At 43.5% G+C, this 21,425-nt stretch overlaps 3 protein-coding genes across 3 annotated transcripts; all 3 read left to right on the top strand.

Moving 5' to 3' along the window:
• The first annotated feature begins 4,877 nt into the window (after positions 1-4,877).
• LOC138904924 (uncharacterized) lies at positions 4,878-5,387 on the top strand. Its single transcript, XM_070193420.1, has one exon. The coding sequence runs from the start codon at positions 4,878-4,880 to the stop codon at positions 5,385-5,387; it is 510 nt and encodes a 169-aa protein (XP_070049521.1).
• Positions 5,388-10,279: 4,892 nt separating this feature from the next.
• LOC138904923 (uncharacterized) lies at positions 10,280-11,913 on the top strand. The gene is made up of 3 exons (XM_070193419.1): positions 10,280-11,132; positions 11,235-11,355; positions 11,496-11,913. Exons 1-3 carry the CDS (start codon positions 10,280-10,282, stop codon positions 11,911-11,913), a joined length of 1,392 nt encoding a protein of 463 aa, XP_070049520.1.
• Positions 11,914-17,756: 5,843 nt separating this feature from the next.
• LOC138904922 (uncharacterized) lies at positions 17,757-21,069 on the top strand. Its single transcript, XM_070193418.1, has 5 exons — positions 17,757-18,605; positions 18,809-19,130; positions 19,233-19,421; positions 19,577-20,052; positions 20,932-21,069. The coding sequence occupies exons 1-5, from the start codon at positions 17,757-17,759 to the stop codon at positions 21,067-21,069; spliced, it is 1,974 nt and encodes a 657-aa protein (XP_070049519.1).
• Positions 21,070-21,425: the final 356 nt, after the last annotated feature.

The raw sequence follows: 21,425 nt of genomic DNA, 5'->3' as shown, positions 1-21,425 counted from the left end.
TCATTTTGTCGGCTTTCTTAAATATATGTCCATATATATGAATTCTTATCCGTCTTTGGGTTGTGTGACTTAAAAATAAAGGCATTTAGTATTTGCGGTCGGTCCTTCTTCCTTGTTAAAGTGTATTTTAAAATCTCTAAAGTGACACGTCGATTTCAAAATTCTCAAATATAATTTTTATGTTTAAACTACTAAAACATTTGATTTTTTTGAAATACTTTCTTTTACTAATTATCAAGAAATCAGGTATAAGGACTAAGTGAAGCACCTTAAGCTTTTTATGAACATATTCAGAGTTAAGTTATCTTTCTAAAAGTCGAGTTAAGTTTTCAAACTTATTAGAAAAGATATGAGATTCCACGAGACATTTGTATGCGATACGAAGGTGATTATGAGATTATGAGAATAAGAGTACCAATGAGCCAAGGTTGGCTAAGTTCTTGTTATGGCCTATTATGTGCATTAAAAGTTCATATCATACATAACATATTATGCATGGGCTTCGAGCTATAATAGGAGGTAAGGGGCCTATTTGCCCGAAAAACTATATATATTGTACAGATGGCCACAGGTTGGCAATATGATACCGGTTAGCTACCGGGAGAGACCGCCATTGCTAGCATTTGGTTGGGTATGTCATGCATTTACATCAATATATATGTATTCACGACATACGATTACACGAGCATACCATGCATATTTTATTACTGTGAGGTCGGATGTCAGCCATGGAGGATATCAGAGTTTCAGTGTCAGGTGGTATCTTTATTACCTTTTTACATCAGCTATGTATGATTTTACTTTCTACCTTACATACCAGTACATTTTTATTCGTATTGATGTCCCGTTGCCTGGGGACACTGCATTTTTGTTTCGTGCGTGCAGGTCCAGGTAGGGACTCTAATCGACCCCTCTGCTAGGATTTCGGGGTTCAACTGTGAGTTGGTAAGCTCCACCTCTTCTTGGAGCTTTCATAGGATGGTTACTTTTGTCGTACAGTTTGGGTATAGTTGGGGCCTTATCCCGACAGTGCTTATGACACTCTTAGAGGCTATTGTGGACACAATATTCTGGGTTTCTTTTTTTGCTGCTTTCAGTCTCCAGCCCATAGGCTTGGCATGTATATATAGGTGTGTAGGCATGTATGTCTTCAGTCGCGGCCTCGTCGGCCAGCTAGTATTTTATTATTTTGGCTTGTCTACCTATGTTTGTATGGCTTATTGTTATTCATGTCATAACCTTACGGTCCAGGCTTAGTATTTCAGATGTTGTGCTGCCCGATCTATTGGACCCCCAGTCTAGTTAGCTAGTATGTTTAGTGGCTAACTCGATCGAATACAGTACCGAGTGCCAGTCGTGCCTCCCCTAGTTTGGGGCATGACAAACTTGGTTTCAGAGCAGGTCGTATCCCAGGGAGTCCACAAGCCGTGTCTAGTAGAGTCTTGCTTATGGGTGTGTTGTGCACCACACTTATAATCAGGAGGCTATGAGGCATTTAGGAATAGTTACATTTCTTTCAATTAATAGATCGTGCTATAGAGCGAAGTTATAAGAACATATGAAATCTAGATCGTGCTTTGTGTTTCCTATCTAACAGGCTACCTATGCTCAGGAGATGGCACAACGAGAGATAGGTATGGATCCGGGAGAAGGTACCAATCGTTCCCCACCGGGTCAGAGGGATAGATTTCCCTTAGAGGCTCACAGTGAGTCTCCAGTACCCCTAGTTTCAGCTTCCCCAGCACTTGTTGGAGCCCAGGGAGATGCAGTACCCCCAGCCTCACTAGTTCCATTGGTACCTGAGGCAGCTAGAGACATAGGACCTCCAACACCTATTGTTCCCCCATCAGAGACTGGGGAGCAGGGGATGAGGGAGTCTGTTCAGTTGCTGACTAGGATGGTTTCTATTCATGAGCGACAGCTAGAGTTAGGAGCAGATGCCCGGGGAGATCGGATAGGAAGCTCGACGGTACGAGAGTTTCTTCACTTGGCCCCTCCATTATTTACAGGATCCAGTTCCACTGAGGATCCCCAGGACTTTATAGACCATATGTATAGAGTATTGAGGGTGATGCATGCCTCCGTCATCGAGGCTGTGGAGTTGGCTTCTTTTCGACTACGTGATGTAGCCGTCCTATGGTATGAGGCATGGGAGAGATCTAGAGGACCTGATGCTCCGCCAACAGAGTGGGAGGACTTCTCTGAGGCCCTTTAGCCCATTATTTGCCACGGGAGGTTCGGGAGGCCCGTCTTGACCAGTTTCTTAGCCTAAAGCAGGGGGATATGAGTGTGAGGGATTATAGCCATAAGTTTAATTCTTTGGCAAGGTATGCACCAGATATAGTACGTACCATGAGGGCTAGAGTTCATCATTATGTGGATGGTTCGGGGGATCATCTGATTAGAGACTGTAGGGTTGCATCCCTATCGGATGATGTAGATATTTCCCGCATACAGGCTTTCGCTCAGACTACAGAGGACCTTTCCCGTCGGATTCGTGATACTCGCAAGGATAGGGAGCAGAGTAAGAGGGCTCGTACTATGGGGTCTTATATGGAGCCACGAGTTGATTTTAGGCCCCCACTCCATCGATATCCACCCCGGTCAGCAGGTAGTTTCCCACCACACATGCAGGGCCAGCGATTTGATCGTTATATTCAGTCAGGACCGGGGCAGAGCTCAGGCCAGCCTGAGGGCTGTCGACAGGAGCGTTCTGCACAGATGAGACAGCTTACTCCTCCATGTACTCAGTGCGGTAAGCTGCATACCGGGCAATGTAGACAGGGTTCGAGTACATGTTTTCATTGTGGGCAGACAGGACATTATATTAGCCAGTGCCCGGGGTTAGGCAGAGGTACACCAGCTCAGCCTTCAGGATTCACAGCAGCCTCTTCGCCCTCAGTTTGAGCTCCCCGACCAGGTCCACAGTCTACTCAGGGCCGTGGTAGGGGGAGAGGTGGAGGAGACACCTCAGGTTCTAGTGGTGGCCAGAACCGCTTTTATGCACTCACTGACCGACAGGATTCCGAGGCATCCCCAGATGTTGTCACAGGTATATTGACAATACATTCTCATGCCATTTATGCATTGATGGATCCCGGCTCTACATTTTCATATATTACTCCATTTATTGCTGGTAAGCTTGACATGAGATCTGAGTTGTTGCCACAGCCAGTTTAGGTATCTACACCAGTTAGCGACTCTATTATAGCTAATCATGTCTATCGAGATTGTACAGTGTTAATTAATGATCGTCCAACCTCTGTTGATTTAGTTGAATTGGTTATGCTAGACTTCTATGTCATTACGGGTATGGATTGGTTGGCAGCTTGTTATGCTAATATTGATTGTCGTGCAAAGTTGGTCCGATTTCATTTTCCTAGTGAGCCTGTCCTTGAATGGAAAGGTAATGCAGCCACGCCCAAGGGTAAGTTTATTCATACCTTAGGCCTCGGAATTTTATTGCTAAAGGTTGTATATACCATCCGGTTCATGTTAGGGATATAGATAAGGAGCCAACGACTCTTCAGTCGGTTCCTATTGTGAATGAATTCCCGACGGTATTCCCTGACGAGCTTCCAGGAATTCCCGCCGAAAGGGAAATCGATTTCGCTATAGATTTGCTTCCTGATGCGCAGCCTATATCCATTCCTCCCTACAGAATGGCTCCTACAGAGCTAAGGGAATTGAAGGAACAACTGAAGGACTTGCTCGATAAAGGCTTTATTAGGCCAAGTACATCCCTATGGGGTGCTCCGGTGCTCTTTGTTCGAAAGAAAGATGGGTCCTTGCGGATGTGCATTGACTATAGGCAACTAAATAAAGTCACTATCAAGAATAAGTATCCTCTTCCACGGATTGATGACTTGTTCGACCAGTTACAAGGTGCCAAATGCTTTTCGAAGATCGACTTGCGATCCGGTTATCATCAGCTACGAGTTAGGGATATTGATATCCCAAAAACAGCATTTAGGGCGAGGTATGGCCATTTTGAATTCCTTGTCATGTCTTTCGGGCTTACAAATTCCCCAGCAGCCTTTATGGATCTTATGAACTGGGTATTCAAACCATTCTTGGATGAATTTGTGATTGTGTTTATTGACGACATCCTGATATATTCACGATCGGAAGCCGAGCATGCGGACCACTTGCGAGCTGTATAGCAGACTCTCCAGGACTACAGGTTATATGCTAAATTCTCTAAATGTAAATTTTGGCTAACTTCTGTAGCTTTTCTTGGTCATGTTATTACCGGCGATGGTATCAAGGTTGATGGCCAAAAGATTGAAATTGTGATGACTTGGCCGAGGCCCTTGAATCCGACAGAGGTTCGTAGCGTTTTAGGCTTGGTAGGATATTACCGAAGGTTTGTGGAGGGATTTTCCTCTATCTGTGCACCATTGAAGAAACTGACACATAAGGGAGCTAAGTTTCAGTGGACTGAGGCATGTGAACAAAGTTTTCAGGAACTAAAGAAAAGGCTTACTACGGCACCTGTCTTGACTCTTCCGGATGGCACCGAGGGTTATGTTATATATTGTGATGCCTTGAGAATTGGCCTAGGTTGTGTTCTTATGCATCATGGTAAGGTTATCGCGTACGCCTCCAGACAGTTGCGAAAACATGAATAGAACTATCCTACGCACGATCTTGAGTTAGCCGCAGTTGTATTTGCCCTAAAGATTTGGTGGCATTATCTATATGGGGTTCATATTGATGTTTTCACCGACCACCAGAGCCTTCAGTATTTATTTAAACAGAGGGAGCTGAACCTACGACAAAGAAGATGGCTAGAATTACTAAAGGACTATGATGTTGATATTTTATATCATCCCGGCAAAGCTAATATTGTTGTTGATGCCCTTAGCCGGAAGTCCATGGGAAGTCTAAGCCATGTTGAAGCTGATAAGGTCAAGATGACCAAATATCTATGCCAGCTAGCTAGTTTGAAGGTGCGTTTGGTGGATGCAGAGGGTGGACGCATTCTCGTTCAGAATACGGCAAAATCTTCTTTTGTTAGTGAAGTGAAAGAGCGACAACACGAGGATCCTGAGCTTATAAAACTGAGGGAAAGTATTCCACAGCAGCGACAACCTTTATTTGAGCTAACTGGAGATGGAGTCCTTAGATACCAGGGCCGCTTATGTGTACCGTCAGTAGGAGAGCTCCGTGCCAAGATTCTTTCGGAAGCCCATTATTCTAGATATGCAGTTCATCCCGGAGCGACAAAGATGTATCGGGACCTTCGACAGATCTATTGGTGGAATGGAATGAAAAAAGATATCGCAGAGATGGTAGCCCAATATCCCAACTGCCAGCAAGTTAAAGCCGAACATCAGAGGCCTGGAGGCCTAACTCAGTGTATTGAGCTTCCATTATGGAAATAGGACATGATAAATATGGACTTCATCATTGGTTTGCCTCGCACTCCACGGAGGTATGATTCTATTTGGGTAATTATTGATAGGCTTACAAAATCTGCTCATTTCCTGCCAGTCAGGACGACATATTCAGCCGAGGATTATGCCAAGCTTTACATTCGAGAGATTGTTCGCCTTCACGGAGTGCCATTATCTATTATCTCTGATCGAGGGGCTCAATTTACAACATATTTTTGGAAATCTTTTCAGAAAGGTCTAGGCACGCAGGTAAATCTTAGCACCGCTTTTCATCCGCAAACTGATGGACAGGCAGAGCGTACTATTCAGACAGTTGAGGATATGTTATGTGCCTGCGTGCTAGATTTTAAAGAAAGTTGGGATGATCATCTACCTCTTATTGAGTTCGCTTATAATAACAGCTTCCAATCTAGTATTCAGATGGCTCCTTACGAAGCACTATACGGGCGGAAGTGTAGGTCGCCGATCGGTGGGTTCGAGGTCGGGGAAGCAGAGTTGCTAGGTCCTAACTTAGTCCAGTAAGCAATGGAAAAGGTAAAACTTATTAGAGACTGGCTGCATACAGCACAAAGTCGGCAAAAGTCTTATGCAGATGTTCGACGACGAGACTTAGAGTTTGATGTAGAAGATTGGGTTTTCCTGAAAGTATCGCCTATGAAGGGCGTCATGCGATTTGGAAAGAAGGGGAAGCTCAGCCCCATGTATGTTGGACCGTATAAGATTATTCGGAGGATTGGTAGGGTGGCGTTCGAGCTTGATTTGCCTTTAGAATTGGAAGCAGTCCATCCTGTGTTTCATGTATCTATGTTGCGGAAGTGCATTGGAGATCCTTCACATATTACGCCCATTGAGGATATTCACATTGCTGAAGACTTATCTTATGCAGAGGTACCAGTAGTTATTTTAGATCGGCAGGTAGGGAAGCTTCGAACTAAAGAAGTGGCTTCCGTGAAAGTGTTATGGCAAAATAACAACATCGAGGAAATGACCTGGGAAGCTGAGGAGGAAATGAGGAAGAAGTACCCCCACCTATTTACGACTTAAGGTGAGTCGCATTTAAATAATTACCAATTATTTCTTTACAACAACTTAATTGGATTTTAAATGACTTGAAAGTGCAATTTAAATTTTTTTTTATTGCGAGATAGCTATACGAAGTCTAGTAGTTGGAATCTTCAGAATTTGATTTATGCTTTGCAAATGTAACAAATAAAGCCTCGCAAATAACGTATTAGCGGACAAGAAATGAAACCAAGGGATTGACTTGACCCATTCGCAGACGAATGTTCTTGGGGGGGGGGAGACTGTGAGACCCCAGGTGTTTCTCTCTTCTCTTACGTAATATGCGTAACGTCGCATGATTATATTAGGTATATATGATTGGGTATAGCACATTGGGAGAATAAGACTGAAAATGTGTGGTAATATCAAGGAACTAAACTAAAGCTTTAAGTCAAAGGAATCCCTTAAACAAAGGTTCATGGTTAAAGAAATGGCTCGGGTAGCAACCCACACGTTCGGAAGGTTTAAGTTAACTTGCACCTGTGGGATAAGACTAAGAGTGTATAATATGCTAAGAATAATGTGTTATGAGGTATTATAATATTACACTGGTCACACGTTAAGTTTTGGAGTCAAGCAAGTTGCGAAATAAAGGTCGGCAAAAGTTATCGTAAATTTCTCTAATAAATTTTCTAAACTTTGGGTCAAATGTATCAGATCATTTCTCCCAATATATAAAGCGTTATGGGACCCACAACCTGCAAAATCGAAGGTCTACGAGTCTAGTTTGCAACCAAAGAAATCTCACATCAAACCGACATTGCAGTAAAACGTTATGACTGTTTTACCGCGGACTGTCCTGGCTGAAATCGGGTCGCGAATCGGGTCGGGTCAAACAAGTGGTATAAGTCGGAAAATCCGACTTTTAAGATCCCAAAACATTTCATATTCATCCCAAAACAGTGAGAAAGCTTAAGAGAGGGTTTCATGGTGTTCTTGAGTGATTAAGGTGCGTTTTTAACGATTTCTATCGTTAAAGTTTGCCCCCGTGCCTAGAAGCGCAATCTCTACGCTTTGCAATCGTTTTCCCCTTCTATTAGCTGTGTTTGGAGCTATTTTTGGAAGATAGAAAATTGTTGTTCTTGCTGGTTCTTCAGGATTTATACTTGTTTTGCCAAGGTAATCATCTTGGGACTCTTTTATGATCGTTTTTACAAAGTTCTACGGGCGTTTCGTCAAGTTAGGGTCATATTTCAAATCTGCCGATTTAAACTCATTTATGAACTGTTTATAGGTACGTATAAGCTGCATATATATAGTGGTTTCGAAGCTTAGGATGTAAGGAACAACTTTCGTGAAGGAACTACAGGCATTCGGACGTTCGTTGGAGAGGTATGTTAAGGCTAAGCTTCGTCCTTCCTTTTAGCACGAATTTTGGGAAATTCCTAAGGACGCCAAATGTGATATTTTACTATTCTGTTGCTAGAAAGACCTTCTGTGAAAGGCATTGGTATCGTAGCTGAAGTATTTTCATGATGCTATTAGGTTGATATTCCACTCGTTCGGTTAAAAAGGGTATTCGACATCTATATATGTCATTTTGTCGGCTTTCTTAAATATATGCCCATATATATGAATTCTTATTCGTCTTTGGGTTGTGTGACTTAAAAATAAAGGCATTTAGTATTTGCGATCGGTCCTTCTTCCTTGTTAAAGTGTATTTTAAAATCTCTAAAGTGACACGTCGATTTCAAAATTCTTAAATATAATTTTTATGTTTAAACTACTAAAACATTTGATTTTTTTGAAATACTTTCTTTTACTAATTATCAAGAAATCAGGTATAAGGACTAAGTGAAGCACCTTAAGCTTTTTATGAACATATTTAGAGTTAAGTTATCTTTCTAAAAGTCGAGTTAAGTTTTCAAACTTATTAAAAAAGATATGAGATTCCACGAGACATTTGTATGCGATACGAAGGTGATTATGAGATTATGAGAATAAGAGTACCAATGAGCCAAGGTTGGCTAAGTTCTTGTTATGGCCTATTATGTGCATTAAAAGTTCATATCATACATGACATATTATGCATGAGCTTCGAGCTATAATAGGAGGTAAGGGGCCTATTTGCCCGAAAAACTATATATATTGTACAGATGGCCACAGGTTGGCAATATGATACCGGTTAGCTACCGGGAGAGACCGCCATTGCTAGCATTTGGTTGGGTATGTCATGCATTTACATCAATATATATGTATTCACGACATACGATTACACGAGCATACCATGCATATTTTATTACTATGAGGTCGGATGTCAGCCATGGAGGATATCAGAGTTTCAGTGTCAGGTGGTATCTTTATTACCTTTTTACATCAGCTATGTATGATTCTACTTTCTACCTTACATACCAGTACATTTTTATTCGTATTGATGTCCCGTTGCCTGGGGACACTGCAATTTTGTTTCGTGCGTGCAGGTCCAGGTAGGGACTCTAATCGACCCCTCTGCTAGGATTTCGGGGTTCAACTGTGAGTTGGTAAGCTCCACCTCTTCTTGGAGCTTTCATAGGATGGTTACTTTTGTCGTACAGTTTGGGTATAGTTGGGGCCTTATCCCGACAGTGCTTATGACACTCTTAGAGGCTATTGTGGACACAATATTCTGGGTTTCTTTTTTTGCTGCTTTCAGTCTCCAGCCCATAGGCTTGGCATGTATATATAGGTGTGTAGGCATGTATGTCTTCAGTCGCGGCCTCGTCGGCCAGCTAGTATTTTATTATTTTGGCTTGTCTACCTATGTTTGTATGGCTTATTGTTATTCATGTCATAACCTTACGGTCCAGGCTTAGTATTTCAGATGTTGTGCTGCCCGATCTATTGGACCCCCAGTCTAGTTAGCTAGTATGTTTAGTGGCTAACTCGATCGAATACAGTACCGAGTGCCAGTCGTGCCTCCCCTAGTTTGGGGCATGACAAACTTGGTTTCAGAGCAGGTCGTATCCCAGGGAGTCCACAAGCCGTGTCTAGTAGAGTCTTGCTTATGGGTGTGTTGTGCACCACACTTATAATCAGGAGGCTATGAGGCATTTAGGAATAGTTACATTTCTTTCAATTAATAGATCGTGCTATAGAGCGAAGTTATAAGAACATATGAAATCTAGATCGTGCTTTGTGTTTCCTATCTAACAGGCTACCTATGCTCAGGAGATGGCACAACGAGAGATAGGTATGGATGCGGGAGAAGGTACCAATCGTTCCCCACCGGGTCAGAGGGATAGATTTCCCTTAGAGGCTCACAGTGAGTCTCCAGTACCCCTAGTTTCAGCTTCCCCAGCACTTGTTGGAGCCCAGGGAGATGCAGTACCCCCAGCCTCACTAGTTCCATTGGTACCTGAGGCAGCTAGAGACATAGGACCTCCAGCACCTATTGTTCCCCCATCAGAGACTGGGGAGTAGGGGATGAGGGAGGCTGTTCAGTTGCTGACTAGGATGGTTTCTATTCATGAGCGACAGCTAGAGTCAGGAGCAGATGCCCGGGGAGATCGGATAGGAAGCTCGACGGTACGAGAGTTTCTTCACTTGGCCCCTCCATTATTTACAGGATCCAATTCCACTGAGGATCCCCAGGACTTTATAGACCATATGTATAGAGTATTGAGGGTGATGCATGCCTCCGTCATCGAGGCTGTGGAGTTGGCTTCTTTTCGACTACGTGATGTAGCCGTCCTATGGTATGAGGCATGGGAGAGATCTAGAGGACCTGATGCTCCGCCAGCAGAGTGGGAGGACTTCTCTGAGGCCCTTTAGCCCATTATTTGCCACGGGAGGTTCGGGAGGCCCGTCTTGACCAGTTTCTTAGCCTAAAGCAGGGGGATATGAGTGTGAGGGATTATAGCCATAAGTTTAATTCTTTGGCAAGGTATGCACCAGATATAGTACGTACCATGAGGGCTAGTGTTCATCATTATGCGGATGGTTTGGGGGATCATCTGATTAGAGACTGTAGGGTTGCATCCCTATCGGATGATGTAGATATTTCCCGCATACAGGCTTTCGCTCAGACTACAGAGGACCTTTCCCGTCGGATTCATGATACTCGCAGGGATAGGGAACAGAGTAAGAGGGCTCGTACTATGGGGTCTTATATGGAGCCACGAGTTGATTTTAGGCCCCCACTCCATCGATATCCACCCCGGTCAGCAGGTAGTTTCCCACCACACATGCAGGGCCAGCGATTTGATCGTTATATTCAGTCAGGACCGGGGCAGAGCTCAGGCCAGCCTGAGGGCTGTCGACAGGAGCGTTCTGCACAGATGAGACAGCTTACTCCTCCATGTACTCAGTGCGGTAAGCTGCACACCGGGCAATGTAGACAGGGTTCGAGTACATGTTTTCATTGTGGGCAGACAGGACATTATATTAGCCGGTGCCCGGGGTTAGGCAGAGGTACACCAGCTCAGCCTTCAGGATTCACAGCAGCCTCTTCGCCCTCAGCCCGTGCTCCCCGACCAGGTCCACAGTCTACTCAGGGCCGTGGTAGGGGGAGAGGTGGAGGAGACACCTCAGGTTCTAGTGGTGGCCAGAACCGCTTTTATGCACTCACTGGCCGACAGGATTCCGAGGCATCCCCATATGTTGTCACAGGTATATTGACAATACATTCTCATGCCATTTATGCATTGATGGATCCCGGCTCTACATTTTCATATATTACTCCATATATTGCTGGTAAGCTTGACATGAGATCTGAGTTGTTGCCACAGCCAGTTTAGGTATCTACACCAGTTGGCGACTCTATTATAGCTAATCATGTCTATCGAGATTGTACAGTGTTAATTAATGATCGTCCAACCTCTGTTGATTTAGTTGAATTGGTTATGCTAGACTTCTATGTCATTACGGGTATGGATTGGTTGGCAGCTTGTTATGCTAATATTGATTGTCGTGCAAAGTTGGTCCGATTTCATTTTCCTAGTGAGCCTGTCCTTGAATGGAAAGGTAATGCAGCCACGCCCAAGGGTAAGTTTATTCATACCTTAGGGCTCGGAATTTTATTGCTAAAGGTTGTATATACCATCTGGTTCATGTTAGGGATATAGATAAGGAGCCAACGACTCTTCAGTCGGTTCCTATTGTGAATGAATTCCCGACGGTATTCCCTGACGAGCTTCCAGGAATTCCCGCCGAAAGGGAAATCAATTTCGCTATAGATTTGCTTCCTGATGCGCAGCCTATATCCATTCCTCCCTACAGAATGGCTCCTACAGAGCTAAGGGAATTGAAGGAACAACTGAAGGACTTGCTCGATAAAGGCTTTATTAGGCCAAGTACATCCTTATGGGGTGCTCCGGAGCTCTTTGTTCGAAAGAAAGATGGGTCCTTGCGGATGTGCATTGACTATAGGCAACTAAATAAAGTCACTATCAAGAATAAGTATCCTCTTCCATGGATTGATGACTTGTTCGACCAGTTACAAGGTGCCAAATGCTTTTCGAAGATCGACTTGTGATCCGGTTATCATCAGCTACGAGTCAGGGATATTGATATCCCAAAAACAGCATTTAGGGCGAGGTATGGCCATTTTGAATTCCTTGTCATGTCTTTCGGGCTTACAAATTCCCCAGCAGCCTTTATGGATCTTATGAACTGGGTATTCAAACCATTCTTGGATGAATTTGTGATTGTGTTTATTGACGACATCCTGATATATTCACGATCGGAAGCCGAGCATGAGGACCACTTGCGAGCTGTATAGCAGACTCTCCAGGACTACAGGTTATATGCTAAATTCTCTAAATGTAAATTTTGGCTAACTTCTGTAGCTTTTCTTGGTCATGTTATTACCGGCGATGGTATCAAGGTTGATGGCCAAAAGATTGAAATTGTGATGACTTGGCCGAGGCCCTTGAATCCGACAGAGGTTCGTAGCGTTTTAGGCTTGGTAGGGTATTACCGAAGGTTTGTGGAGGGATTTTCCTCTATCTGTGCACCATTGACGAAACTGACACATAAGGGAGCTAAGTTTCAGTGGACTGAGGCATGTGAACAAAGTTTTCAGGAACTAAAGAAAAGGCTTACTACGGCACCTGTCTTGACTCTTCCGGATGGCACCGAGGGTTATGTTATATATTGTGATGCCTTGAGAATTGGCCTAGGTTGTGTTCTTATGCATCATGGTAAGGTTATCGCGTACGCCTCCAGACAGTTGCGAAAACATGAATAGAACTATCCTACGCACGATCTTGAGTTAGCCGCAGTTGTATTTGCCCTAAAGATTTGGTGGCATTATCTATATGGGGTTCATATTGATGTTTTCACCGACCACCAGAGCCTTCAGTATTTATTTAAACAGAGGGAGCTGAACCTACGACAAAGAAGATGGCTAGAATTACTAAAGGACTATGATGTTGATATTTTATATCATCCCGACAAAGCTAATATTGTTGTTGATGCCCTTAGCCGGAAGTCCATGGGCAGTCTAAGCCATATTAAAGCTGATAAGGTCAAGATGACCAAATATCTATGCCAGCTAGCTAGTTTGAAGGTGCGTTTGGTGGATGCAGAGGGTGGACGCATTCTCGTTCAGAATACGGCAAAATCTTCTTTTGTTACTGAAGTGAAAGAGCGACAACACGAGGATCCTGAGCTTATAAAACTGAGGGAAAGTATTCCACAGCAGCGACAACCTTTATTTGAGCTAACTGGAGATGGAGTCCTTAGATACCAGGGCCGCTTATGTGTACCGTCAGTAGGAGAGCTCCGTGCCAAGATTCTTTCGGAGGCCCATTATTCTAGATATGCAGTTCATCCCGGAGCGACAAAGATGTATCGGGACCTTCGACAGATCTATTGGTGGAATGGAATGAAAAAAGATATCGCGGAGATGGTAGCCCAATGTCCCAACTGCCAGCAAGTTAAAGCCGAACATCAGAGGCCTGGAGGCCTAACTCAGTGTATTGAGCTTCCATTATGGAAATAGGACATGATAAATATGGACTTCATCATTGGTTTGCCTCGCACTCCACGGAGGTATGATTCTATTTGGGTAATTATTGATAGGCTTACAAAATCTGCTCATTTCCTGCCAGTCAGGACGACATATTCAGCCGAGGATTAGTCCAAGCTTTACATTCGAGAGATTGTTCGCCTTCACGGAGTGCCATTATCTATTATCTCTGATCGAGGGGCTCAATTTACAACATATTTTTGGAAATCTTTTCAGAAAGGTCTAGGCACGCAGGTAAATCTTAGCACCGCTTTTCATCCGCAAACTGATGGACAGGCAGAGCGTACTATTCAGACAGTTGAGGATATGTTATGTGCCTGCGTGCTAGATTTTAAAGAAAGTTGGGATGATCATCTACCTCTTATTGAGTTCGCTTATAATAACAGCTTCCAATCTAGTATTCAGATGGCTCCTTACGAAGCACTATACGGGCGGAAGTGTAGGTCGCCGATCGGTTAGTTCGAGGTCGGGGAAGCAGAGTTGCTAGGTCATAACTTAGTCCAGCAAGCAATGGAAAAGGTAAAACTTATTAGAGACCGGCTGCATACAGCACAAAGTCGGCAAAAGTCTTATGCAGATGTTCGACGACGAGACTTAGAGTTTGATGTAGAAGATTGGGTTTTCCTGAAAGTATCGCCTATGAAGGGCGTCATGCAATTTGGAAAGAAGGGGAAGCTCAGCCCCAGGTATGTTGGACCGTATAAGATTATTCGGAGGATTGGTAGGGTGGCGTTCGAGCTTGATTTGCCTTTAGAATTGGAAGCAGTCCATCCTGTGTTTCATGTATCTATGTTGCGGAAGTGCATTGGAGATCCTTCACGTATTACGCCCATTGAGGATATTCACATTGCTGAAGACTTATCTTATGCAGAGGTACCAGTAGTTATTTTAGATCGGCAGGTAGGGAAGCTTCGAACTAAAGAAGTGGCTTCCGTGAAAGTGTTATGGCAAAATAACAACATCGAGGAAATGACCTGGGAAGCTGAGGAGGAAATGAGGAAGAAGTACCCCCACCTATTTACGACTTAAGGTGAGTCGCATTTAAATAATTACCAATTATTTCTTTACAACAACTTAATTGGATTTTAAATGACTTGAAAGTGCAATTTAAATTTTTTTTATTGCGAGATAGCTATACGAAGCCTAGTAGTTGGAATCTTCAGAATTTGATTTATGCTTTGCAAATGTAACAAATAAAGCCTCGCAAATAACGTATTAGCGGACAAGAAATGAAACCAAGGAATTGACTTGACCCATTCGCAGACGAATGTTCTTGGGGGGGGGGGGAGACTGTGAGACCCCAGGTGTTTCTCTCTTCTCTTACGTAATATGCGTAACGTCGCGTGATTATATTAGGTATATATGATTGGGTATAGCACATTGGGAGAATAAGACTGAAAATGTGTGGTAATATCAAGGAACTAAACTAAAGCTTTAAGTCAAAGGAATCCCTTAAACAAAGGTTCATGGTTAAAGAAATGGCTCGGGTAGCAACCCGCACGTTCGGAAGGTTTAAGTTAACTTGCACCTGTGGGATAAGACTAAGAGTGTATAATATGCTAAGAATAGTGTGTTATGAGGTATTATAATATTACACTGGTCACACGTTAAGTTTTGGAGTCAAGCAAGTTGCGAAATAAAGGTCGGCAAAAGTTATCGTAAATTTCTCTAATAAATTTTCTAAACTTTGGGTCAAATGTATCAGATCATTTCTCCCAATATATAAAGCGTTATGGGACCCACAACCTGCAAAATCGAAGGTCTACGAGTCTAGTTTGCAACCAAAGAAATCTCACATCAAACCGACATTGCAGTAAAACGTTATGACTGTTTTACCGCGGACTGTCCTGGCTGAAATCGGGTCGCGAATCGGGTCGGGTCTAACAAGTGGTATAAGTCGGAAAATCCGACTTTTAAGACCCCAAAACATTTCATATTCATCCCAAAACAGTGAAAAAGCTTAAGAGAGGGTTTCATGGTGTTCTTGAGTGATTAAGGTGCGTTTTTAACGATTTCTATCGTTAAAGTTTGCCCCCGTGCCTAGAAGCGCAATCTCTACGCTTTGCAATCGTTTTCCCCTTCTATTAGCTGTGTTTGGAGCTATTTTTGGAAGATAGAAAATTGTTGTTCTTGCTGGTTCTTCAGGATTTATACTTGTTTTGCCAAGGTAATCATCTTGGGACTCTTTTATGATCGTTTTTACAAAGTTCTACGGGCGTTTCGTCAAGTTAGGGTCATATTTCAAATCTGCTGATTTAAACTCATTTATGAACTGTTTATAGGTGCGTATAAGCTGCATATATATAGTGGTTTCGAAGCTTAGGATGTAAGGAACAACTTTCGTGAAGGAACTATAGGCATTCGGACGTTCGTTGGAGAGGTATGTTAAGGCTAAGCTTCGTCCTTCCTTTTAGCACGAATTTTGAGAAATTCCTAAGGCGCCAAATGTGATATTTTACTATTCTGTTGCTAGAAAGACCTTCTGTAAAAGGCATTGGTATCGTAGCTGAAGTATTTTCATGATGCTATTAGGTTGATATTCCACTCGTTCGGTTAAAAAGGGTATTCGACATCTATATATGTCATTTTGTCGGCTTTCTTAAATATATGCCCATATATATGAATTCTTATTCGTCTTTGGGTTGTGTGACTTAAAAATAAAGGCATTTAATATTTGCGATCGGTCCTTCTTCCTTGTTAAAGTGTATTTTAAAATCTCTAAAGTGACACGTCGATTTCAAAATTCTCAAATATAATTTTTATGTTTAAACTACTAAAACATTTGATTTTTTTGAAATACTTTCTTTTACTAATTATCAAGAAATCAGGTATAAGGACTAAGTGAAGCACCTTAAGCTTTTTATGAACATATTCAGAGTTAAGTTATCTTTCTAAAAGTCGAGTTAAGTTTTCAAACTTATTAAAAAAGATATGAGATTCCACGAGACATTTGTATGCGATACGAAGGTGATTATGAGATTATGAGAATAAGAGTACCAATGAGCCAAGGTTGGCTAAGTTCTTGTTATGGCCTATTATGTGCATTCAAAGTTCATATCATACATGACATATTATGCATTGACTTAGAGCTATAATCGGAGGTAAGGGGCCTATTTGCCCGAAAGACTATATATATTGTACAGATGGCCACAGGTTGGCAATATGATACCGGTTAGCTATCGGGAGAGACCGCCATTGCTAGCATTTGGTTGGGTATGTCATGCATTTACATCAATATATATGTATTCACGACATACGATTACACGAGCATACCATGCATATTTTATTACTATGAGGTCGGATGTCGGCCATGGAGGCTATCAGAGTTTCAGTGTCAGGTGGTATCTTTATTACCTTTTTACATCAGCTATGTATGATTCTACTTTCTACCTTACATACCAGTACATTTTTATTCGTATTGATGTCCCGATGCCAGGGGACACTGCATTTTTGTTTCGTGCGTGCAGGTCCAGGTAGGGATTCTAATCGACCCCTCTGCTAGGATTTCGGGGTTCAACTGTGAGTTGGTAAGCTCTACCTCTTCCTGGAGCTTTCATAGGATGGTTACTTTTGTCGTACAGTTTGGGTATAGTTGGGGCCTTATCCCGACAGTGCTTATGACACTCTTAGAGGCTATTGTGGACACAATATTCTGGGTTTCTTTTTTTTGCTGCTTTTAGTCTCCAGCCCATAGGCTTGGCATGTATATATAGGTGTGTAGGCATGTATGTCTTCAGTCGCGGCCTCGTCGGCCAGCTAGTATTTTATTATTTTTGCTTGTCTACCTATGTTTATATGGCTTATTGTTATTCATGTCATAACCTTACGGTCCAGGCTTAGTATTTCAGATGTTGTGCTGCCCGATCTATTGGGCCCCTAGTCTAGTTAGCTAGTATGTTTAGTGGCTAACTCGATCGAATACAGTATCGAGTGCCAGTCGTGCCTCCCCTAGTTTGGGGTGTGACAAACTTGGTATCAGAGCAGGTCGTATCCCAGGGAGTCCACAAGCCGTGTCTAGTAGAGTCTTGCTTATGGGTGTGTTGTGCACCACACTTATAATCAGGAGGCTATGAGGCATTTAGGAATAGTTACATTTCTTTCAATTAATAGATCGTGCTATAGAGCGAAGTTATAAGAACATATGAAATCTAAATCGTGCTTTGTGTTTCCTATCTAACAGGCTACCTACGCTCAGGAGATGGCACAACGAGAGATAGGTATGGATCCGGGAGAAGGTACCAGTCGTTCCCCACCGGGTCAGAGGGATAGATTTCCCTTAGAGGCTCACAATGAGTCTCCAGTACCCCTAGTTTCAGCTTCCCCAGCACTTGTTGGAGCCCAGGGAGATGCAGTACCCCCCAGCCTCACCAGTTCCATTGGTACCTGAGGCAGCTAGAGACACAGGACCTCCAGCACCTATTGTTCCCCCATCAGAGACTGGGGAGCAGGGGATGAGGGAGGCTGTTCAGTTGCTGACTAGGATGGTTTCTATTCATGAGCGACAGCTAGAGTCAGGAGCAGATGCCCGGAGAGATCGGATAGGAAGCTTGACGGTACGAGAGTTTCTTCACTTGGCCCCTCCATTATTTATAGGATCCAGTTCCACTGAGGATCCCCGGGACTTTATAGACCATATGTATAGAGTATTGAGGGTGATGCATGCCTCCGTCACCGAGGCTGTGGAGTTGGCTTCTTTTCGACTACTTGATCTAGCCGTCCTATGGTATGAGGCATGGGAGAGATCTAGAGGACCGGATGCTCCGCCAGCAGAGGGGGAGGACTTCTCTAAGGCTTTTTTAGCCTATTATTTGCCACGGGAGGTTCGGGAGGCCCGTCTTGACCAGTTTCTTAGACTAAAGCAGGGGGATATGAGTGTGAGGGATTATAGCCATAAGTTTAATTCTTTGGAAAGGTATGCACTAGATATAGTACGTACCATGAGGGCTAGAGTTCATCATTATGTGGATGGTTTGGGGGATCATCTGATTAGAGACTGTAGGGTTGCATCCCTATCGGATGATGTAGATATTTCCCGCATACAGGCTTTCGCTCGGACTACAGAGGGCCTTTCCCATCGGATTCGTGATACTCGCAGGGATAGGGAGCAGAGTAAGAGGGCTCGTACTATGGGGTCTTATAGGGAGCCACGAGTTGATTTTAGGCCCCCACTCCATCATATCCAACTCGGTCAGCAGGTAGTTTCCCACCACAGATGCAGGGCCAGCGATTTGATCGTTATATTTAGTCAGGATCGGGGTAGAGCTCAGGCCAGCCTGAGGGCCGTCAACAGGAGCGTTCTGCACAGATGAGACAGCTTACTCCTCCATGTACTCAGTGCGGTAAGCTGCACACCGGGCAATGTAGACAGGGTTCGAGTGTATGTTTTCATTGTGGGCAGACAAGACATTATATTAGCCGGTGCCCGGGGTTAGGCAGAGGTACACCAGCTCAGCCTTCAGGATTCACAGCAGCCTCTTCGCCCTCAGTCCGTGCTCCCCGACCAGGTCCACAGTCTACTCAGGGCCGTGGTAGGGGGAGAGGTGGAGGAGACACCCCAGGTTCTAGTGGTGGCCAGAATCGCTTTTATGCTCTCACAGGCCGACAGGATTCCGAGGCATCCCCAGATGTTGTCACAGGTATATTGACAATACATTCTCATGCCATTTATGCATTGATGGATCCCTGCTCTACATTTTCATATATTACTCCATTTATTGCTGGTAAGCTTGACATGAGATCTGAGTTGTTGCCACAGCCAGTTTAGGTGTCTACGCCAGTTGGCGACTCTATTATAGCTAATCATATCTATCGAGATTGTACAGTGTTAATTAATGATCGTCCAACCTCTGTTGATTTATTTGAATTGGTTATGCTAGACTTCTATGTCATTATGGGTATGGATTGGTTGGCAGCTTGTTATGCTAATATTGATTGTCGTGCGAAGTTGGTCCGATTTCATTTTCCTGGTGAGCCTGTCCTTGAATGGAAAGGTAATGCAGCCACGACCAAGGGTAAGTTTATTCATACCTTAGGGCTCGGAATTTTATTGCTAAAGGTTGTATATACCATCTGGTTCATGTTAGGGATATAGATAAGGAGCCAGCGACTCTTCAGTCGGTTCCTATTGTGAATGAATTCCCGACGGTATTCCCTGACGAGCTTCCAGGAATTCCCGCCGAAAGGGAAATCGATTTCGCTATAGATTTGCTTCCTGATGCGCAGCCTATATCCATTCCTCCCTACAGAATGGCTCCTACAGAGCTAAGGGAATTGAAGGAACAACTGAAGGACTTGCTCGATAAAGGCTTTATTAGGCCAAGTACATCCCTATGGGGTGCTCCGGTGCTCTTTGTTCGAAAGAAAGATGGGTCCTTGCGGATGTGCATTGACTATAGGCAACTAAATAAAGTCACTATCAAGAATAAGTATCCTCTTCCACGGATTGATGACTTGTTCGACCAGTTACAAGGTGCCAAATGCTTTTCGAAGATCGACTTGCGATCCGGTTATCATCAGCTACGAGTTAGGGATATTGATATCCCAAAAATAGCATTTAGGGCGAGGTATGGCCATTTTGAATTCCTTGTCATGTCTTTCGGGCTTACAAATTCCCCAGCAGCCTTAATGGATCTTATGAACTGGGTATTCAAACCATTCTTGGTTGAATTTGTGATTGTGTTTATTGACGACATCCTGATATATTCACGATCGGAAGCCGAGCATGCGGACCACTTGCGAGCTGTATAGCAGACTCTCCAGGACTACAGGTTATATGCTAAATTCTCTAAATGTAAATTTTGGCTAACTTCTGTAGCTTTTCTTGATCATGTTATTACCGGCGATGGTATCAAGGTTGATGGCCAAAAGATTGAAATTGTGATGACTTGGCCGAGGCCCTTGAATCCGACAGAGGTTCGTAGCGTTTTAGGCTTGGCACGGTATTACCGAAGGTTTGTGGAGGGATTTTCCTCTATCTTTGCACCATTGACGAAACTGACACATAAGGGAGCTAAGTTTCAGTGGACTGAGGCATGTGAACAAAGTTTTCAGGAACTAAAGAAAAGGCTTACTACGGCACCTGTCTTGACTCTTCCGGATGGCACCGAGGGTTATGTTATATATTGTGATGCCTTGAGAATTGGCCTAGGTTGTGTTCTTATGCATCATGGTAAGGTTATCGCGTACGCCTCCAGACAGTTGCGAAAACATGAATAGAACTATCCTACGCACGATCTTGAGTTAGCCGCAGTTGTATTTGCCCTAAAGATTTGGCGGTATTATCTATATGGGGTTCATATTGATGTTTTCACCGACCACCAGAGCCTTCAGTATTTATTTAAACAGAGGGAGCTGAACCTACGACAAAGAAGATGGCTAGAATTACTAAAGGACTATGATGTTGATATTTTATATCATCCCGGCAAAGCTAATATTGTTGCTGATGCCCTTAGCCGGAAGTCCATGGGCAGTCTAAGCCATATTAAAGCTGATAAGGTCAAGATGACCAAATATCTATGCCAGCTAGCTAGTTTGCAGGTGCGTTTGGTGGATGCAGAGGGTGGACGCATTCTCGTTCAGAATACGGCAAAATCTTCTTTTGTTACTGAAGTGAAAGAGCGACACACATCGACTGACAGTCAGTCACTCAGTACCATATAAGGACAATCCAGCCTTGGGGTAATTTATCCCCAAATATAAATGATACGGACAAGATCCATGTCCAGGTAAATTCATTACAATATAAATAAGTAAGGAAAGTCCATGCCCTGAGAAATCCATCCCGAATATATATATAATCATCTACGCTCACTGGGGGTGTGCACAGACTCCAGAGGGGCTCCTTCAGCTCAAGCATGATATAAAGCCTTTATGGCCTACTGCAGGAGGGCAGTCCCGATCCGTATAATAATAAAGCCTATAAGGCCTGCTGCAGGCGGGCAACCCCGATCCATAAAATAGCAAAACCTGTAAGGCCTGCTGTAGGCAGCCAGCCCCGATCCATATAATAATAATAA

Source organism: Nicotiana tomentosiformis, chromosome 2, assembly GCF_000390325.3.
Source record: "Nicotiana tomentosiformis chromosome 2, ASM39032v3, whole genome shotgun sequence".
Taxonomy (NCBI): Eukaryota; Viridiplantae; Streptophyta; class Magnoliopsida; order Solanales; family Solanaceae; genus Nicotiana; species Nicotiana tomentosiformis.
This window is presented reverse-complemented; position numbering and strand designations above follow the sequence as displayed.